The 22291-nt window shown below is 52.8% G+C and overlaps 1 protein-coding gene across 1 annotated transcript in view; it reads right to left on the bottom strand.

Annotated features, from left to right (window-relative positions):
* LOC135881099 (WASH complex subunit 2A-like) overlaps positions 1–13113 on the bottom strand; it is a 68036-nt gene extending 54923 nt beyond the window's left edge. Inside the window, exons 1-6 of the mRNA XM_065407609.1 lie at positions 13016–13113; positions 11321–11485; positions 2556–2621; positions 1592–1765; positions 479–572; positions 17–63 (exon numbers count right to left, since the gene is read on the bottom strand). Coding sequence (XP_065263681.1) covers positions 17–63; positions 479–572; positions 1592–1765; positions 2556–2621; positions 11321–11485; positions 13016–13108 — 639 coding nt within the window. The 5' untranslated portion in view covers positions 13109–13113. The remainder of the gene's footprint in view (positions 1–16; positions 64–478; positions 573–1591; positions 1766–2555; positions 2622–11320; positions 11486–13015) is intronic.
* Between the last annotated feature and the right edge of the window lie 9178 nt (positions 13114–22291).

Here is a 22291-nt window from a genome sequence, read left to right as displayed (position 1 = left end):
TATCGTCCCCTCTTACCTCTTCACTGTCAATTACACTCCCACGATCACTGTCTACTGACCCTTCTGTTCAAAAATGACAAACAGAAAAGAGAGCTCAGTTCAGATCACAGTGACACATGCAGCTATCCAGCCTTCAGAACACAGACATCTAGCCTACAGCATCGTAAATGGAGAATTAAACACTGTGTAAAGGAGATTGGTTTGAAAAGCACAGGTTACGATAATCCCTCCATTCTATGCCCACAAGCGTCAGATCTTGTAAGCACTGAGCACTCAGTCACATTAAGCTCGGTCAGTTCACTATAACATTTAGCTCTTAGCAGGTACCTGATAGGGTGCATGCACGCCCCCCCTTAGTGCATCAGTCACCAAAATCACCAACACATGACATAATCAGAGCCATTCACTTCAACATGAGCCATAAGCAATAAGCTAGGAACTAGTTACCAACATAAATAAGGCCATCGCCCGCACAAACCTTCACTAGAGAAATCCCCCAGCCCAACATCATCGCGTTCCATGAACAGCTGGGAGCCAATTAAATAAGGTAAAGGCCTATCAATATAGAGATCCTGTAAAGAGACAGAGAGGGTTGGGTTTTTGTTTATATCTCTATGCCATGGAGAAGACACTTTACAGTTCCTATTTCAAAACAATACCGCACTCTTTTTTTAAAAGAGCCCAACACTATGCAGACCATTAGTCACCATGTTTTAATCCCAAAACAGTTTTAGGTTCCAAATCAGGTGCTGAATAATGCTCATGAAGACTGGATGAATAGAAGTATTAGGCTGGAGTCCTGGGTCTAGGATTGACGGTTAAAATTTGTTGGTCCAATGGAAATTGTGGTCTGTATCAATTAAACTGTCTCCGAACCCCATAAAAGAACAAAGAGTTCACATTCATTAAGACCCCCTCCCCACACAGAAATTGAATGTGCCCCCTCCCAAACCCATCAATATGAACTACCCCCTTGTACCTCAACATGCACCAGAAAACCCAGAGAAAAGGGCACAGGGCCTTTTTCTATGTACTCTTCGCAAGTACATAAAACTACTATCTGGTTGGCTCTAAGACACAGGAGCTAGCTACACAAATCCAGAGATAGCTCAGCAAGGGGCGCTGCTGCCCACCACTTCAGCCCCAATCAATGGGCCCAATTCTGATGCAACTTGTATCAGTTTTACACCAGCATAACCAACTTGGCTGGTATTGCTCCCCACTTGCACTGGTGTACACGAGATAAGATTCAAGCCCAATGCTCCCCACAAAGGGTACGTCTTCACTACCCGCCGGATCCGCAGGTAGTAATCGATCTATCGGGGATCGATTTATCGTGTCTCATCTAGATGCGATAAATCGATCCCCGAACGCACTCCCCGTCAACTCCGGAACTCCACCAGGGCGCGAGGCAGAAGCGGAGTCAACAGGGGAGCCGCGGCAGTCAATCCCGCGCCGTGAGGATGTGAGGTAAGTCAATCTAAGATACGTCGACTTCAGCTACACTATTCTTGTAGCTGAAGTTGCGTATCTTCGATCAATTCCACCCCCCTCCCCCAGTGTAGACCAGCCCAAAGGCAGGTTTCTTTACCTTTGGCTCCAGTATTAGTTCTACCCTTTCATTAGTTTCTTCCTCTTCAGAGTCTGAATTGCCTGCTTTGATGTCCAGCTGCTCAAATGCACTGTCCAGCACTTGCAACCCATAATTCACCGCTTCCTGGATTTTAGGAATCAAATCTGCTTCTTTTTGTTCCCGGGTCTTCTCCTTTAAATAACAGAAACACCGTATTAGTATTTAGTTTTAGTCAAAGTCATTTTCACTGTCAAACGTAACTGCAGGAGGTTAGCTCCAAATCAGCATGATTCCACTCTCAATACAGCTACCTTCAGATCTCTTGGTGGCATAGAGGTATGGTTTCCACCTCTGATGGTAGAGGTCATGGGTTCAACTATGCCATAGCAGTGAGACTGAAAATTGCTGTCTCTCAGAGCTGTTTCACTATAGTTAAAACGACAAAAAACCCCTAAGTAAGCTTAAAATGGATAGAATTGAATACATCTTTTCATCAGATTAAATTCCATTTTACCAACCCCAAAATACAACAGATCTTTTAGCTTCCAAGTGCATTTAATTACCAAATGAAGAAAAGACTTCCTGGCTTTGCACCATTACAGGATTCCAGACATAATCCTGTGTCTAGTCACAACTTCAGGATTTGGGAAGAGTGCTTAGTCTCCTACCCCTTTTGCTAGAAGTACGTGTTGCTCTTAGAAAACTAGAATTTAAGCTTGGCTAGTGGACACAAGACACTGGGCTAGAAGTTACAATACACCAGTCATCCTCAAAAATGCTCCTGAGTTCTTAGGGTTGTGAGACTCAAGTCACCCAACAAGTGGACTTGCAAGAGTAAACAAAACTCAGCCTCTAAGTTGCAAGTGCCTGATAGTAAAAAAACAAAACGAAAAAACAAAAACAAAGAACAACTTGTGTCTACTTCTGTTTTCCACAGCTCCAACCACACTGTCATCACTCATAAGAATATAAGGCATCTAACCTGTTCTGCTTTGTCTCCTATTTCAGTTTTGGGAATAGATTCTTCCACTTCTTCATCATATACTCTCTATGGATTCAAGAGAATTGATTCAAATTAATATAACATTCTGCTGCAGATGGTGAAAAAACATACTGTCCACAAAGTATAGAAAAATTAACATATTGACTCTCTATTTCCACTACATTTCCAGGAAACAGAAACAATATGATCATTTATATCGGAGAGATTCAGCATGATGTTATTTTAGAACTGTCTAATGCATTTACACCTCTACCCCGATAGAATGCTGTCCTCGGGAGTCAAAAATCTTACCGCGTTATAGGTGAAACCGCATTATATCGAACTTGCTTTGATCCGCCGGAGTGCGCAGCCCCGCCCCCCCAGAGCACAGCTTTACCGCGTTATATCTGAATTTGTGTTATATCGGGTGGCGTTATATTGGGGTAGAGGTGTATTTAAAAACACGTATTAATTTAGCATTAGAAGATTGGGTATTTTTTCTACAGTTTAGTAGAAAATATTTTGTACTTCTATAGCACCTTTCATAGGAGAATCGCAAAACAATTTTATGAATAGGGTTGGGTGTTTGTTCTAAAAATAACTGGTCAATTGACAGGGGCAGGGGTCGCAGGCTGGAGGATTCTGTTGTGGGTGGGTCAGCTTTTGTGGCCTGCATCATGCGGGAGGTCAGACTAGATGACCATATTGGTCCCTTCTGACCTTAAAGTCTATGAGTCTATGAGACAGATCAAATATCACAAATGGTCAAATTTTAAAGCACTAATTTATTAGAACAGTAACAAAAGAAAAGACAGTAACCTTTTCCATAACTGGTGTTCTTCGAGAGGTGTTGCTCATGTCTATTCCACAGTAGGTATGCGTGCTCGCCACGCGCACCGGTGTCAGAAGTTTTTCCCCTAGCAGTACCCGTAGGGGAGCGCCCCAGTGACCCCTGGAGTGGTGCCTCCATGGCACGATATAAGGGACGCTGCACGCGCCCCCTACCCTCAGTTCCTTCTTGCCAGACAGCTCCGACAGAGGGGAAGAAGGGCGGGATGTGGAATAGGCATGAGCAACACATCTCGAAGAACACCAGTTACGGAAAAGATAACTGTCTTTTCTTCTTCAAGCGATTACTCATGTGTATTCTACAATAGGTGATTCCAAGCTATATCTGTTGGAGGTGAGTAGGAGTTCACAAATTCTCAGGACAGAGCACAGCCCTGCCAAACCCGGCATCCTCCCTGGTTTGGGAGACGATCGCATAATGCGAGGTGAAAGTGTGAACTGAAGACCACGTAGCAGCCCTACAAATGTCCTGGATGGGGACATGGGCCAAAAAGGCAGCCGATGAGGCCTGCGCCCGAGTCAAGTGCACCTTCGCAATTGGTGGTGGACAGATTCCCACCAGGTCATAACAGCTACGGATGCACGAGGTGATCCAGTTGGAGAGCTACTGAGTGGAGATCGGCCGAACTTTCATGCGCTCGGCCGAGGCGATGAACAGTTGCGAGGACTTTCTGAACAGCTTAGTCCGCTCCAGGTAGAAAGCCAGAACCCGTCTCACATCCAGCATGTGGAGGCGGTGCTCCTCACTGGACGCTTGGGGCAGAGGACCGGCAGAAAAATGTCCTGACCCATGTGATAGGCGGAGACCACCTTCAGGAGGAATGAAGGGTGTGGGTGGAGCTGGACCATATCTTTATGAAACACCGTGTATGGGGGCTCGGAGGTCAGGGCCCTGAGTTCTGAGACCCGCCTAGCCAACATGATTGCAACCAGGAAGGCCACCTTCCATGAGAGGTGTGACCAGGAGCATGTGGCTAGCAGCTCAAACGGGGGCCCCCCGTGAGACAGGCCAACACCAGGTTTAGGTCCCATTGCAGGACCGGGGGCCTAACATACGGGGCCCCTTAAGGAATTGGCCAGTCATAGCATGGGAGAATACCGTATGGCCCTGCACCGGCGGATGGAAGGCTGATATGGCCACCAGGTGCAACTTGACTGACGAGGCCACCAGGCCCTGGGCTCTAAGGTGAAGGAGGTAGTCCAGAATAAGGTGGATCGGGGCAGCCACCAGGGAAATGCCCCAACTCATCCGCCCATCTGGAAAACCGAGATCACTTTGCCAAGTAGGATTGGCGTGTGGAGGGCCGCCTGCTTTCTAGGAAGATGTGCTGAACCTCTTCCGAGCAAGTCCTTTCCTCCCTACCTAGCCATTGAGCAGCCATGCTGTGAGGTGGAGTGCCCCTAGGTTGGGTCCTGGGAGAGCAGGTCCAGGCAGGATGGCAACAGCCATGGCAGGGCGACCGCCAGGCCCGTGAGGGTCCCGTACCAATGCTGCCTGGGCCATGCTGGGGAAATCAGAAGGACCCAGGCCTTGTCCAACTTTATCTTTTCCAGGACCTTGCCGATCAGCAGGAACAGGGGAAAGGCATAGAGAAACTTGCTTGATCAGGACAGGAGGAAGGCATCGGAGATAGCGCCCCGTCCCAGCTCCCCCCCCCCCGGAGCAGAACCGGGGACAGTGATGGTTCTGCCGAGTCGCGAACAGGTTCACCTGGAGAGTTCCCCACACTTGGAAAAGTCTGTGCACCACCGCTTGGTTGGAGAGACCACTCGTGCTGAGAGGAGAAGTCCCTGCTCAAGCGATCCACCTGCGCATTCCGGGCACCCTGTAGATGGAAGGCCTGTAGGCAGATGTCATGGGCTATAGAAAAATCCCACAGCCTGAGGGCTTCGCAGCAGAGGGCAGAGGATCAGGCCCCGCCTTGCCTGTTGATATAGAAGATCAAGGCCGTGTTGTCAGTGAGGACCCTGACCACCCAGCCCTCCAGGTGCGAGCGGAAGGCCATGCACACCAATCTTACCGCCCTGAGCTCCTTGATGTTTATGTGGAGGGTCAGATCCTGAGCTGACCACAGACCTTGGGTCTGAACGTTCCCCACATGGCCCCCCCATCCCAGGTCTGACACGTTGGACACCAGCTCCAGCGACGGGGCCCTGCCCCTGAACGGGATCCCATGGAGCATGTTTCTTGGGGAGGACCACCACCGTAGGGAGGTGATCACTGGTTTGGGCACCGTGAGGATTTTGTCCATCCTGCCCCTGGCCTGGGAGAACTCCAAGGCCAACCAGAGCTAGAGGGGCTTCATCCTGAGTCTGGCGTGACAGACCACATGTGACCCAAGAGCTGGAGGCACACTCTTGCTGTTGTCACCAGAAACCTTGTGATCGTGTCGATGAGCCCCTTCATGGTCTCGAACCTGTCCGGTGGGAGGGAGGCTTTGGCCGACGAGGCGTCCAGGTCCGCCCCGATAAACTCTATGCGGTGTACCAGGACTAACGTGGACTTGGTGTTGTTTACCAACAGGCCCAAAGTGGTGCACGTGGACAGAAGGAGCGCCACGTGATCCCGCACCTGCGACCAGGAGCTGCCCTTGACCAACCAGTTGTCCAGATAGGGGAAGATCTGGACCCCCCGGCGCCTGAGGTAGGTCGCCACCACCGACATACATTTCATGAATGCCCTGGGGGCAGTGGACAGGCCAAATGGGAGGACCGTAAATTGGTAGTGTTCCTGCCTCACCATGAAACAGAGGAAGCGTCTGTGCCCCTCAAATATATGAATGTGGAAGTACGCATCCTGCAGATCAAGGGTGGCGTACCAGTTCCCGGGATCCAGGGAAGAGGATGATGGAGGCCCGGAAGACCATGCGGAACTTGAGTTTCACCATGTACTCGTTCAGGCCTCGCAGGTCCAAGATGGGCCTGAGCCCCTCTTTGGCCTTCAGAATAAGGAAATAACGCGAGTAGTACCCCTTGCCTTTGAACTCCCCCTGTACCGCTTCCACCGCTCCTAGGCCCAGGAGCCACCCCACCTCCTGCTCGAGCAGAGCCTCGTGCGAGGAGTCCCCCAGAAGGGATGGGGCAGGGGGTGGTTGGGCGGGGAGGAAGTAAACTGGAGAGTGTAGCCCCGGGAGATGGTGTTGAGGACCCATCGGTCTGAGGTCAGCCACGACCACTCAGGGAGGAAAGCACACAACTGATTGGAGAAGGGAAGCTTTATTGAGGGTGGATCCCTGAGAACTGGCAGGGCGCCCCCGGGCGTCCCGTCAAAACCGCATTTTCCCTGATTGCTTGCCCTTGGAGTACCCAGGCTGGGGGGCAGGCCGAGACTGCTTCTGTGGACACCTCTTATAAGCCCGCAACTTCTTATAAGCAGTCTCGTATTTTGACTGGGTGGCCTGAGCGGGAGTCTGCTGCGGCTTGAACTTAAGTTTAGCTGGAGCCAGAACATAGAGACCCAGAGTCTGGAGAGTCGTGCGGGAGTCTTTCAGGCCATGCAGCTTTGTATCAATTTGTTCTGCAAACAGAGCTTTGCTGTCAAACAGGCGGTCCTGCAGGGAGGTCTGCGCCTCACTGGACAGCCCAGAGAGGGAGAGCCATGACGCCCTTCTCATGGACACTGTGGAGGCCATGGACTGTGCGGCCATGTCCACTGCATCCGAAGCTGCCTGCAGGGTTGCCCTGGCGGCCGCTGTGCCCTCCTCCACCAGTGCTTTGAACCCCTTCCTGTCGCACTCCTGGGGGGAGTCCTCGAACTTGGGCAGGGAGACCCACAGATTGAACTCCTACTGGCCCAGGAGAGACTGGTGGTTCGCCACCCGTAACTGGAAGCTCGAGGACGAATACATTTTTCTTCCAAATGAGTCCAGCCTCCTTGAATCTTTATTTTTCGGGGTAGGGGCTGGTTGGCCCTGCCGTTCCCTGTGGTTGATCGACTCAACCACCAGGGAGTTAGGAGCAGGGTGGGTGTATAAGCGTTCATGCCCCTTGGCGGGTACAAAATACTTGCATTCCACTCTCTTTAGAGATTGGGGCCAATGAGGCCAGGGTTTGCCACAGGGCATTTGAAATTTTCGCCACCCCTTCGTGGAGAGGCAAGGCCACCCTGCCCGGTGCAGAGGAGGACAGCATGTTAAACAGGGAGTCCGAGGGCTCCTCCATCTCCTCTGCTTGGAGGTGGAGGCTTGATGCCACCCTTTTTAAGAGTTCTTAGTGGGCCCTAAAGTCCTCCTGCGGGACAGAGGGAGGAGGGGCCATAATCGCCTCATCCGGGGAGGGTGAGGAGGCCGGCGCAGTACTTTGGGTGTCCACCGGCACTGGAGGATTCACCACCTGATCGGTCTCTGGGCATGGTGCCGAGGATGTACGTCCCACTGACTCCTTCCTCGGAGGTCTGGAGAGGGAGGCCGAAGGTCCTTCTGAGGCCATGGAGCGAGCCTCCACTGGGGGCTGCGTCGGGGGCCACGGTGCCCACTGGTACCATTGGCCCAGCCACGGGGCCCGATGCCACTGCACCTGCTGTGGCACCGGCAGGGCCAGATGTTCGGCCTGGCTGGCCTGGCCCATCAATGGACGACTACGAAGGGAGGCTAGGCTGACATACGACCTGCCGCTGTCCCTGGACCGGGAGGAGCAGCAGCACCGGGAGCGATGCCGACCACAGGACCACAATCCTGACATGGAGAACTGGTACAGTCGGTAACAGCTGCTTTGCGATCAGCTCCGCCGGGCGGGCCTGCGACAGCAAAACGCCAGCGATTGACGCCCAGGGCTGCGGAGGCGGTGCCGTGGCGGGGTCCTGGAGTGCGACGCCGAACGGGAACGACGTCGACATTCGTGCCATGACCAGCTGCGATAGCCCCTCCGAGATGAGGAACTTTGGCATCGTCTGCCTCGGTCCCATCGGTGTTCGCTCCGAGGCGGAGCAGTGCAGAGAGTCTTGGTCAGAAGGAACTCAACTAGACAGCCTGGTGGGCATTGAGGGCGATCCACATGGACTTTGCCCTGAACGGCTGCTGGACGGTGAACGGTGTCGGGAACGTTCCCTCGACCGAGACTGGTACTGTGCCGGGGGTGACTGTGGAGATCCCAGCGGCGGCTTGCCTCTAGAGTGCGGGGCCGACTTTGGCGGTGCTCCTGATACCAGCATGGACATAACATCCCGGGCCGCCTGCAGGGCCTCCGGTGTGCAAAGACTGTCTTAATTTATTGAATGTGCACTGATGGCCAGTATACAAGTAAAGATATATCCTACATACAGTGTTTGTTCTAGAAGATTCCAGCCAATCAAGATGCTCAACTTCAATTTGTTCACCTTCTTCCCCCAACAGGTGGCATTAGCATGTAGTAAAGTGAATAATCAAGACATCTAAATAGGCTTGCCATCCATTGGCACTATGATGCAATCAAAAAGGTAGGCTGATGCCTACATCAGGACACTTGCTGGAATACATGACCATGGTCAAATAAGGGATGGTCAATTGACCAGTTTGCCAAACCTAGCTATGAACATCTGGTAAGACATTAAAGTGGTTCACAGATTAGTAACTGAAGCACAGGAAAGTTTAGGCCAAAGGTATTAGAAGCGGCACCCGATTCCGAGTACTTCAATTTTTGGGCAACCAACTTGAGACAATTTGGACCAGTTTTTCAAAGACATTGAGCACCCACAAAATCATCTTTTAAATGTCTTACACAGCAACATTGTGATGCAGCACAACACAGCTAGGTATCACAGTATCTAAAGATACCAAGGGCCTGATTCTCCACTGCCTTGTCCTTGTACGAAGGCCCTTACAGGAATAAAGTATCTCTACTTTATGAAAGCCAAGCACAGAGTACAATGTTGATCGAGGCAAAATATCTGCCAGTGTGCAGAGCACTTCAGAATGCCTAAAGAAATTAAAGCCTTTCATTGCTATAGCATTACTCGCTAAGTAGTTAAGTAGTAGTTAAGTTTAGTGTGCAACGCCAACATTTTTCACATCCAACTTCTTACTGTACTGAAACACTGATGTTCACATATACGAGCACCAATACAGTCATTCTGTCACAGCAAATACTTTCTTCTAATAAACAGCAATAGCTACAGACAATTGTCTTCAAACCATCAGCTCTGATATTTTACGGCACCTGCTTTTACTATACCATAATGAAGACATTACAATTGTGCAGAGCTTCCAACATGACCTGTGAAGTCACCCAAGGTGTGATTACTACAGCTGCAGTACTTGCAAAGGTGCTGCAGGCCTATCATACACAATTCACTGAGCAACTCCACAGCCTGTTCTCCGCAAGGTGGATAACACTGTTTTATTTACATTCATTTTGAAGGTTAGAGCCTTTCCCTCTTCCCCTCTCAGATGCCCCCTTCTAACCTGCCCCTCATGGCCCATAAGCCCCTACAAACACAGACCCAGAGCCTCCCTGAGCCTTTAAGGGGGGGAGCCCCTGAGATCATAGACAAGAGCCTCTGCCCTCCCTCTCACCATGAGCCCCTATACACACAACCCATCCCCTGCTTCCCACACTCTTACCCCTCACTGTCGGTGAGCCTTGGGTCCCTGATGCCAAGAGAATCATAAGCCTCAGCCACATTGAGGACCTGGCACCCCAAGGCCCAGCATGCCTGAGCAGTACCTGGGTGCCATGCTGGCAGCACTCCTACCATGTGACCTGCGAGCCCATTGTTACGTGGCTACCGGTGCTGGTACTGTCATGCATTCATGCAAGCTGACAATCGCAGTGTGCCAGGGCTTTGATTCTCCCTTTCCACCCCTCGCCCCCCAACACTTTAGCAACACTTACTTACATTTTCTACCCCCCCCCCTTTTTTCCCCCCAAAGGTCTCATACACACCCCCCCCCAGTTCAGTACTCTGTCATGATCCCCCTGGGATTCATGACACACAGTTTGGGAAACGCAGGTTTAGCAGAACCAAATGCTTGTATGAACACTGTCCCTATTAACAGTATATCAAGAGATACATTCAGATAGGTCAGTGATTCTTAACCTTTACTGCATCCCGCACCCTTTTGGTTCTCAAAAATATGTTCTTGCACCCCTTATCAAAAATCGTTGAAGTAGGTCAGTTCTTTAAACCTAGATATATCATAACTATAGAATGAAAGAGATTGAAATTAAAATAAATATGTAATTCTCAGTTAAAATTTAACAGCGTAATCGTTAAAAATGTATAATGTTAATAAATACATAGGTTTGATGAAACAAAGTAGTTGTACTTACGTGCCTGTGCTTAATTTGTGTTTTCGATGATTTACCTTCTAAAAAAATCTGGCATGTCTCGCACCCCCAGAAAGGGCATCTCGCACCCCCAGGGGGTGCATGCACCCCAGGTTAAGAACCACTGAGATAGGTGATCATCTCAAAAAACTCTACATTGCTTTTCAGATCAGCCTGTGGAAGTCTCCAAGATTAACGAAGTCTCCTTATACGACATTTACAACTGGACTGAACAAGACACTAAAAATATACTGTGGAGAACAATCAGATATGGGCTCTCTCAGCCACTCTCAACGGACAGGGGCTGTGACCCAGAAGTGGATCACAAGGAGATGCCCCTTATGTCAGACTTCAGGCAGCTGAGACTGAAAAACCAAAAGAAATCCCCTGGTTGCTAGGACCCAGCAGGCACCAGGATAAGGGAGAGAAGGTGCTATTCATAATAGTGTAAAGAAGCCAGAACTACAAACTTGCCTAATATTTCTGGCATAATTTAGAGAAGTGACTTCTGAACAGACAAAATCATCAGAAACAATACATCATTCTACCAATAGTTATAGGATTGCCAAACAAAAATGAACAAACAATAGAGATCCAGGAGAAATGCTCTCTATTTTAACATACTCCAAATTATATCACTTGCTTCTAAGCCTGTTAGATCCTGGTGCACTCACATTTTCAATGAACTGTGTGTTGGACAACATAAGAAAGTCATTGAAGACATTACGTAGGCGACAGTCTGTGGCTTTTGTTTCATGAATCAGTCCGTCTACTTGCTTTTTAATTTCATGCGTCCTGGAGATGGTCTGCTGGGAAAACTCTTGCAGAAAATGCAGAAGCTATTTACAAAACACATAAGAGAGTGGTGTTTAATTTCAGATAACTTTAGACACAATAAAAAGGCCAGGGCTATTCATTCAAGTGAATTAAAAACAGGAAAGTGACAAAATAAAGATCTTTTAGACTGGAGAACTCCTGACTCAAGTTACTAATACTCTAAATGTTCTTGGGATTCCCTCCCACCCTTCATTATTTTTGTAGTTTATTTTTTTGCAGTTCACACTGGGCCAGCTCATAAAATAAGAGAGTATTAAAATAGCAGAAACCACCACTGATTTGCTGAGGGGTTGGATTTAAAGTGGCATCACATCCCTCTCCTTTCACCATGGCCCCCCCACCTGGCACTAGTTGCACTATGATTCCATGAGGACTTGATGTGACACAGGGAAGTGAGGGGAAAGCCCAGGACGGCAGCTGTCTGCAACACTATTCTGGGTGTGCTGCCAACCTGAGAAATTTCTGAAGGTAATTAACGCTGAACCTGTCACTACTGGTACATGCGCTGAACAGGTGGGAGGGGAAGAAAGTCCCAGAGGGGACTAGGAGGAGTAGGGTGAATGGGGAGATGGGAAATTCTAGAGCTCTCAGGACATCCGTGGGTTGCCCCCTCCCCAATCCACAGGAAAGGTGGCCCTCAGTTTGGAGAGCGAGACCAGTTTCATTTTCTGTTTGTATTTCCAGAGGGGGGGGGGGAAGAGAGATTTCCCAGCCCTTGGCCACTAGCACCCTAGTGCCATGTTTGGGTTTCCAGTCTGCAGGGAGAGGTCCATATATTCAAGAATCCACACAGCATAGGAGAAATACACCCCCTATTAGAGCCAGCTGCCCAAAGAGCCCCACTGCCAGCTTGTATATGACCCCCCCCCCAGACCTATGAGCCCACCCCTACTTTTGCAGCTAGCTTTGGGGAACACAGCTGGCTCAGCCTTTGGGCGCTCCCCTCACCACAAGCACCCCACTACTCCCAGCTGCCAAGACCCTCCAGACTGCACCCACTAAAGTGGGGTATAGGCTGCCTGAGGACAGCCCCCTTCGCAGGGGGCCAGCAAGTAACAGGCCAGGCCCCCACTGTAGGGCAATGAGAAACACCTGGGGAACAGCCCCCTGGTGCTGCCACAGCATGGGGAGAGGCTAAGGAGGGCCCAGAGGCTGAGAGCAAGTCCAACTGTAGAATCACTTCTCCCACAACCCCTCACCAGCCCCCCCATAGCTCTCTTCACCACCTCCTGCCAGACCTCCACCGGTCCCCATAGCTCCCTTCACCTCCCCCCACCACTCTCCCCTTCACCCCCATATCTCCCTTCACCTCCCCCTTCACCCCTATAGCTCCCTACACCTCCCCGCACAAGCCCCTCATCACCCACACCTGCCCATTAGCCCCCTCCTCAGCCGCCCACCAGCTACCCCAGCCCTTCACAGCTCCCTTCACCTCCCCCATCAACCCCCCTTCACCCCCGCCCCCAGTCCCCCTTCACCCCCGCCCCCCCGGGAGCCGCGCCCATGGCCCCGAGCCGCCACCCAACGCTCACGCCGGCGTCAGCTGCCAGCGACCAGCTCTGGCTGCCCTTGCGGATCTCGTCCAGGGCCCAGGCCCGCTCCCAGACCGGCTCAGCGCGCTCCATGGCAGAGGCCTGCCAGCGCCTGCGCCCCGCCCCTGCCAGCCCGGCCGGCCGTCAGCTGAGCCCGATCATGTGACCTGCCCCACCACGTGGTCCAGCCGCAGCCTTCGCTTCTGGTTACTAGATAGACGCCCTTCAGCCCAGCCCCGGCCCCGGCCCCGGGGTCACTGACCCCGCCCCTTCCCCCGCCGAGCTCACTGCACCCACCCTGCCCTCCTCTCCCATAGGGGCTTATCCACCCCAGGCCCTGCAGGGCTGATTCTCCCCCGCCAAGGGATCACAACCCCTCTCCCACACTCACTCACCCTCCCCGCCCTGCCACCGGGGATTACTGACACCCTGCAGACTACCGGGGTTCATCCACCCCCTGCATTCACCTTCCAGCAGGACTCTTTCACCTGGCACATCCCAGTGCCCCTTATGGTTGACAACTTTCCAGTCACACAAAATGGAACACCCTAGCCCCGCCCCTTCCCTGAGGCCCGCCCCCCTCACTACATTCCCTCTCACTCCTTGGCTCGCTCTCCCCCACCCTTACTGGGCTAGGGCAGGGGGTTGGGGTGTGGGAGAGGGTGAGGGCTCTAACTGGGGGTGCAGGCTCTGGGGTGCGGCCAGAAATGAGGGGTTTGGGGTGGAGGAGGGGGCTCCAGGCTGGGGCCAAGGGATTCGGAGTGTGGAAGGGGGTTGAGATGTGGGAGGCAGGGCCGGCTCTAGGCACCAGCAAAACAAGCAGGTGCTTGGGGTGGCACATTTGCAGGGGGCAGCATTCGGGCCATCCTATTTTTTTTTTTTTTTAAACTCACTTCCTTCCCTCTCACAATCCTGCAGAAGGGGAGCCACAGAGCAGCTGGGGATCCCAGCATGGGAGCTGAGAACCCACGGGACCCTGGGAGCTGTAGTTCCTTGCCTAGCTCCCTGCCTATAGAGCCAGCCCTGGAGCAGGGAAAGAACTACATTTCCCAGCAATCTCTTGGCAGCTATCAACAGGAAAGGGAGAGGTAGGGAGTGAGGTAGCTGAGCCATGCTGCAGCTTGCTGTGAGTCAAAAGGGGTGGCACTGTGAACGGGGAACAAGTGTGCCCAAGGAGTAGAAGGTTTTGCCCCAGATATCCCCTTCAGAAGACTTTCCCAGACTGGATTAGGGATACTGGTGTGACCTCACCTTGCAGCCCCCAAAGAAGGAATTGGGTGGACTAAATGGACAGTGTCCCTCTCTATCTGAAGCCCAGCAAGGGAGGTACGTGGATCCCACTAGAATTTAAAATGAAAAGTAAGGGAGGGGAGGCTCTGGACCTGGGCAGCTTTAGATACAGTACCAGGCACTTAGGAGGATTTCCACTTCTGAGCCATGGAAGCAGAAATTGACTTTTCCTTTCCAGATTTAGCTAATATTCAGAAAGGGAATCTAGCACCTGCCTTCCAGATTTGAACACCCTCAAAATTCAGGAGTGCTCAAGCTCAATTCAGGCAGCTGTTACTTCATTTCTCCCAAATCAAATATACTGATCCACTGTAACTTGCTGTAGAAAAAGTAGGATAAAATTGAGCAAGAAATGCTTCCCAGTAGTTTTTAGGACTGGAATTGCTATTTTCAACAGCCATTGGCTTTTTTTTTTTTTTTTTTTTAGTTTTATTTGTTTAAAAGGAAGACAGTGATATTGCATTGGCAAATTCCCCATAGAAAGAAAGAGTAGAACAAAAGAATAATAAAGGCACCTCAACTTTTCCTCATTTATGGAGGATAGTCTTATAATATGCATCCAGATATCCTCCAATCACACAAGCTGAAAATTGTTCCACTTTACTGCAGTTCTGTAACCATATGGGAACCAATCCTGTCTGTGTTCTGTGCACATCCAAAATTCCTGCTGAATGACCCGCCCTGGGAGCTAGTTACCAGTGACCCAGGGCTGGGACAGCAGGAGGGTGCAGGTTGGGGGGAGAGCCCAGGGCTGGAGCGGCAGGGGGGTGGGGGGAGGGTACTGGTGAGGGGGGAAAGCGGGGAGCCCAGCGCTGGGGCGGCAGGGGGTGTGGGTGGGAGAACCCAGGGCTGGGGCAGCAGGGGACTGCGGGGGGGGGGGAGCCCAGGGCTGGGGGCAGCAAAAAACCTAGAGCCGGCCCTGGTGGGAGGCAGAGATGAAAGTAAGCCAGTACGGTCCAGTACGGCATACCGCACTGCCAGAGCCGCAGGCACTTTAAATCACCGTGGGAGACCTGCCGCTACTCCGCAGCAGCCGGAGCCCCAGGCCCTTTAAAGCGTTGCCCGAGCCCAGCTGCTGGAGCCCCGGGTTAGCGTAGGGTTACCATATTTCAGCAAGCAAAAAAGAGGACGGGAGGAGCCCCGCCCTAGCCCCGCCCCCGTCCTGCCCTAGCCCCGCCCCTGCCCCTCCCACTTCCCGCCCCCCTCAGAACTCCCAACCCCCCCCCCACCCCCGTCGCTCCTTGTCCCCTGACTGCCCCCTCCTGGGACCCCTGCTCCTAACTGCCTCTCCAGAACCCCACCCCCTACCTAAGCCTCCCTGTTCCTTATCCCCTAACTGCCCCCTCCTAAGACCCCCCCCAACTGTCCCCCAGGACCCTACCCCCTACCTGTACCCTGACTGCCCAAAACCTTATCCACACCCTCCCCCAGAAAGCCCCCCCCAAACTCCCGACCCCCCCCCCCCGTCTCTTGACTGCCCCATCCAAAACCTCCCTGCTCCTTCTCCGACCCCCTGGCCCCCTTGTTGTTGGCCTTCGCCTAATGTCTCTGTGAACTTGCTCAGGAACGGCCTGAGCCGTTCGTCCCGGCACGCTGGTCCCGGCAGGCTGGCTGGCAGGGGAGGAGGGGCAGGGGAGGAGGAGCGGGGGAGGAGCTCCAGACTGCCGGAGGCGATCTGCGAATGCAGGGAGGGAGGAAGCGATCTCTGCTGCAGGGGAGAGGAGGAGGGGCTCTCTCTGGCTATCGGAGCCTCATGTAAGTGGCACCATCCGGCCGGCTGCCCTGTTAGCCGCGCGCGCTCTGCATGGGGGGGGGAGAAGTCCGGACATTTACAAATTCCCCCCGGACGCTATTTTTAGCTCAAAAATCCGGACATGTCCGGGGGAATCCGGACGAATGGTAACCCTATCCCAGACCGGCTCCGCCCCGCCCTTGTCAGCCCGGCCGGCCGTTGCCCGATCATGTGACCGCCCCACCAGGTGGCCCAGCTTCAGCCGCTGTGTCTGGATACTGGATGGACGCCCTTCAGCTCAGCCCCTCCCCCGGGGTCACTGACCCCACCCCTTCCCCGCCTTGCTCACTGCACCCACCCTGCCCTCCCCTCCCATAGGGGCTTATCCACCCCAGACCCTGCAGGGCTGATTCTCCCCCTCCCACGCGAAGGGATCACAACCCCTCCCCCCAAACACTCACTCCCCCTCCCCCCCATCCGGGCTTCATCACCTCCTACATTCACCTCCCACCGGCAGGGCTGACCAGAGGATTCAGGGGGCCTGGGGCAAAGCGGGGGAGCTTGTACTCACTGGGAGAGCTATGAGTCTGCGGCGGCAACGGCATTTCGGCGGCGGGGGGCCCTTCAGTCTCTCTGCATCTTCGGCAGCACTTAAGGGCCCCCGCCACCGAAATGCCGCCGAAGACTCAGACTGCTGCTGGGTGAGCAAAGGGATTCTCAGCCAGGGCTCACGGGGCCCCTGCGGGGCCCAGGGCAAATTGCCCCACTTGCCCCCCCCCTGGGCGGCCCTGCCCACTGGGGATCACTCACCAGGGCTCTTTCACCTGCACATCCCAGCCCCTTAGGGTTACCAACTTTCTAGTCACACAAAACCGAATACCCTAGCCCCGCCCCTTCCCCGAGCCCCCCCCCCCCCGCTCACTATATTCCCCCTCCCTCAGTGACTCGCTTTCCCCCACCCTCACTCACTTTCACTGGACTGGGGCAGGGGCTTGGGCTGCAGGAGAGGGTGAGGGCTCTAACTGGGGGTGCAGGCTCTGGGGTGGGGCCAGAAATGACGAGTTCAGGGTGCAGGAGGGGGCTCCGGGCTGGGGCAGGCATTTGGGCTGTGGGAGGGGGTGAGGGCTCCAGCTGGGGGTGTGCGCTCTGGGGTGGGGCTGCGAATGAGGGATTTGGAGTGCAGGACGATGCTGTGGGTTGGGGGGGCTCAGGGCTGGGGCAGGGCATTGGGCCAAGGGCTCACCTCAAGTGGCTCCCGGACAGTGGCGCAGCGAGGGGCCTAAGGCAGGCTGCCTGCCTGTCCTATCACTGCGCTGCGTGTGCCCTAGAACCAGTGATGAGCTGCCAAAATCTTAACAACGGGTTCCCTCCTCCTCACCCCATGGGGGGTCATGGTCCGCCCCCGCCCCCTGGGACTCCTGCCCCATCCAACCCCCTGCGTTCCTTGATGCCCCCCCCAGGACACCTGCCCCATCCACCCCCCTTCCCTGTCCCCTGACTGCCCCCCGCCACCCCATCAAACCCCTCCTCTCATTCCTGATAGCCCCCCGGGACCCCTGCCCCATCCAACCACCCCTTCTCTCTGTCCCCTGACTGCCCCTGGAACCCCTGCCCCTGACTGCCTCCCAACACCCCATCCAACCCCTGCTCCTTCCTGACTGCCCCCCCAGGACCCTTGCCCCCATTCAATCCCCCTGTTCCCTGACCTCTAACCACCCCGACCCCTATCCACCCCCCCCCACCACCCCGAACTCCCCTGCCCTCTATCCAACACTCCCTCCCTGCTCCCTTACCGCGCTGCCTGGAGGTGGCTGGCAGTGCTACAGCTGCGCCGCTCGGCCAGGGCCGGGGCCGGGGCCGGAGCCAGAGCCGGGCCGGAGCAGGTTGGCCAGGGCCGCTGGGCCGGAGCCGGGCCGGAGCCGCTTGGCCGTGCCGCCGCATAGCACCTCCCTGGAACCCGCCCTCCCCCCGCCCCAGCTCACCTGCTTGAAGCTGCCGCTTGCTTCTCAGCCCTCCCAGGCTTCCCACGCGAACAGCTGATTCGTGGGAAGCAGGGGATGGGGAGGAGAAGAGGGGTGGAGCGTTCAGGCGAGGAGGCGGAGGTGAGCTGGGGCCGGGGGCGGGGCAGAGAGCTGCCGGAGCTTTACTGGTTGTTAAATTTAAAAGCCCTTTTAGAACTGGTTGTCCCAGTTCTAAAAGGGCTTTTAAATTTAACAACCGGATCCCGCAAACCAGCTCCAGCTCACCACTGCCCAGAACCAGCCAGCAGGTCCGGGTCCTAGGCAGGGGGCCCAGGAGGCTCCATGTGTCATTGTTGCCTGCAGGCCCCTCCCCCTAGCTCCCATTGGCTGGTGCTCAGGGTGGGGGCAGCACACGGAGTCCTGTGCCTCCCCGCCTAGGAGCCGGCCTGCTGGCTGCTTCTGAGGCGCAGCGCGGTGCCAGCCAGGACAGGTAGGGACTAGCCTGCTTTAGCACCACAGCACTGTAGACTGGACTTTTAATGGTGCTCACTGGAGCCGCCAGGGTCCCTTTTCGACCAGATGTTCCGGTCGAAAACCGGACACCTGGTCACCCTACAGCCCCTCCAGGGCTCTCTCATCCTACTAGAGGGGCAGCAGGCAGGCCAGGCACCAGGTAGGTGTTTCAGGCGGATTCAGCAGCTAGCGGTTTTGTTAATGGCAGGGGGAACCAGAGCCCTGTTTAGCAGGGAAATGCACAAAATCCTAGAGGACAGGCCTGTTTGGTGTCCGGCAGTCTGTCGTCCGCACCTTACCCGCAGGCCAGGATGGTCCTCTGCAGCATACAGAATGTATGGCCTACCCCAAAACCCCCTGAAGTAACAGGAAAGAAAGACTCCCATTGATCCTCATGGCCTTTGCATCAGTCAATAGCTGGCAGCTGCACTAGACTCATGTCCTGTGTGATCCAGCCACTGGGTGGGGATGTTAAACACACATTGAACAAGGTGATCCCATTTCATTCCAAGACTCCAAGCCTGGCAACACTTCTATATTAGCCAACAGCGAACCCATGTCCCGCCACTTAGTGATCTGCTGGGCTTCCTTACAGCTTTGAGCTCTGAGAGACTGAGGAGACTCAGCATGGAGATTCTTGGCTGCTTTGCCTGCCACAGAACTGCAACTATTTAGAAAACAGCCAGTAGAAGTGCTCAGTACCTAGACTAGAATTAGGGCCAGAGGTTCCTAAACACTCAGCTCCCATTTAGGGACCAAAATTAATGGCCAGATCTGTAAAGTAGCTCAGCATTGATACCAGTCAGCTCTGTGTTCTTGGGGAACCAGGGTATCCAGCCTGTGCCTGTCTGACTCATGAAAGACACCCCCCCCACACCGCACCAAAACCAATCAGAGAAAAGGCTTGCAGAGAGCAGTGAAGGGTGTTGGGACACACACCTAGACGCCTCCTGACAAGGGTGACAAGATTAAGATATCTCCATTAGCATACAGAATGGAGAACAGAGAACTGCACTGAACTCTGGGACCAGAAAAGCAGGGAAGCACTGCATCATGGGGGATCTCTGCTCCAGATGTTAATGAACCTATGCCTGCACACACCCAGCTCAGCAGTTATCAGACCAATTCTAGTAATGAATCCTCAGTTGATATCCAAAATACTGAAGCAGCCTAATTGCATTGTGAGCGCCCTGGAAGAAAACACCACCCATAGGCAAGAGTGATCAGCTCCTATCGTCTAGCCTAAAGAAAACCCTTGAGTCATCAGTTTACCCATAAACAAATCTAGTGTTCTCCCTTGAACCATTGTTGTTTCTCTACAAAAACCCCTACCTATGACCAAGTAAGTGTTCTGATGCATGGACCAAACTCTGATTCCGTTCCACTAGGACTCCATCTCCTGACTGATCGTGCTGGGGGCTCTGCCTGTCTCTAGCACTCAGGACCCTCCGCTACCACCATCACCTGGGAACCCTGAGCAGTTCAAGCCTCATGGATAGCTCAGTGGTTTGAGCATTAGCCTGCTAAATCCAGAATTGTGAGTTCAATTCTTAAGGGGGCCATTTAGGGAACTGGGATAAAAATCTGTCTGGGGATTGGTCCTTGTTTGAGGAGGGGGTTTGAACTAGATGACCTCCGGAGGTCCTTTCCAACCCTGATATTCTATGATTCAGAGTGGGTGAGATATCTCTCTCTCTGTTTTCTTTTCTACTTCAGGTATTAACTTTTAATAATGTAACTGTTATGTTTGTTTAGCCCTCCTTGTGTAGTTATCATTATTATTCAATAAATAACTTTTATGGTTAAGCTGGTTGCTTCTCTCTTTCTCAACTTTACTCTTTTGTGTTTCTAGCTTCCCCATTTACTCTGCAGCAACGCTTCTTTTACCTAAGTTAAAGATCCCTGTGGCGCGCAAAAATACTGTGGGGTTTGCTCATCAAGTGGGTTACTACCAGTACAATTGTAATGTGAAAGTGGGGATAGGGACGTGCTGAACCTGTGGCATATAAGGGTGACAGCTTGAAAGTGCTGTTTGGCCCAGCCTATTGAGCCCAGGGGCACATAAGGGGGGGGGCAGCTTGAAAGTGCTGCTTGACGCAGCCCACTGAGTCCAGGGACATATAAGGGGTCAGCTTGAAAGTGCTGATTGACCCGGTCCACTCAGACTTGCTCTGTTAGTGTGTGTGTGTGTGTCTGGAGGAACCCAGCCTTAGGGAACATAGGTCCTGCAGGATAGCTCCATTGGGAGGGGATTTGCAGAAGGGAAAAGTAGAGCTCCATATGAAAACACATGTGACACAAACAGTACATTGATAGAATTACAGAATACCCCCCCACCCCTCCCCAGAAGAGTAACCCTAATAAATGAGCATACCCCAAAGTAACGGGCAAATCTGATAACAGCATACTGATTTCTTTTGAAAGCGTCAAAGGTCTTAACATGACCCAAAACTGTCCAACATTAAATAGTGTTAAACAAGTTTCAGGGCTTGGTATACATGGCAAATGCACCTTGAAAAATCTTTTTAACTTTTTCTTACAGATACAGAAAAGAAGGATAAATAGTTAAAGCATTTGGAATGTAAAGAGTTACATAAAGGGTTTCATTTTAACAAAAACCCTTGTTCCCTTTCCATTTAGCTGGAGAAAGATTTTAGTTGAGATGGACTGGACCTGCTGTTGTCAAAGTCTGATCCTGCTTCCTTTAAGATGAACCCACACAAAAGGGGAGAGGAAAGAACAGGAAAGACAGAAATTGCAGCTTCTGAATCTGGTGTTGACTCTCACTGCTGGAGAAACATGGGACGCAGCACACGGTCTTATCACCCCTCCGAGACCTGGCAAATTTGTACCGGTACCCGACTGTTTAGGACATAGCTTTTAGTTGCCTCTTTCTGGTCACAGGCTCACAGCAGTGTTGCAATGTGTACAGTCTTGGCCAGCTAAGCCAGACTCTTACTAGACAGAAGGAAAAGGGACCCACTGGGGGAAGCATAGGTTTACAGATATTGTCTCACATCCCTGCTGGTGTTCAGGATTTAGCTGGAGCAGGGATTTAGCCAGAATTGAGTGGAGGTGATGGTGTCACCTGGGTCCCTCTCTCTCTCCCAGTCTGGTCAGGACATCTCTCACAATCAGGATGAAGATGGTCCGGGGTCTCAAGAGACAGTGGGGGTGGCAACCATAAAGTGATGGTCACTTCCTCCCCTTGTGTGTTTCAGTCAGCCAGGCTCATGGTAGCCAGCCTGCCCCCCAGAGCCTCTCTTGTAGGACCCCAAAGGGAGTGATGGTTAGAATAGCCCATCCCCTCATTATTTTGTCCATTGGTTAGGCCTAATTTTGGTTCATTTGCTACGCATGATCTTAACACAGTCCTCAAATTATACCAGTAAAACCCTTTCTGTTTAACTTAATTCATCCTTTCTGACTCCTTCATACTGCTTTTCTTAAACAATTTTATATAACCGGTCAGTGTGACAACTTATGAACTTTCACTCACTTTTTACAGCTGAGCTTACAAGAAGATAAATTTGTAGGCCCAATTACCACAGCACGGCCCTCACCACCCAGAACATACCTTCCCCAGGACTAAGCACTCAGAGCACTATATGCAACTGAAGAAGTGAGGTTTTTACCCATGAAAGCTTATGCCCAAATAAATCTGTTAGTCTTTAAGGTGCCACCAGACTCCTTGTTGTTTTTAGAGAGAGAAAACACACTCGGCTGAATGGCAGAGAGGTGCAATTCCACAGTAGCAGTGTCCACACTCTCCCTTGCAAG

Source organism: Emys orbicularis, chromosome 7 (assembly GCF_028017835.1).
Source record: "Emys orbicularis isolate rEmyOrb1 chromosome 7, rEmyOrb1.hap1, whole genome shotgun sequence".
NCBI classification, from domain to species: domain Eukaryota; kingdom Metazoa; phylum Chordata; order Testudines; family Emydidae; genus Emys; species Emys orbicularis.
The sequence above is the reverse complement of the archived record's forward strand: the minus strand, read 5'-3'. Positions and strand labels throughout refer to the sequence as shown.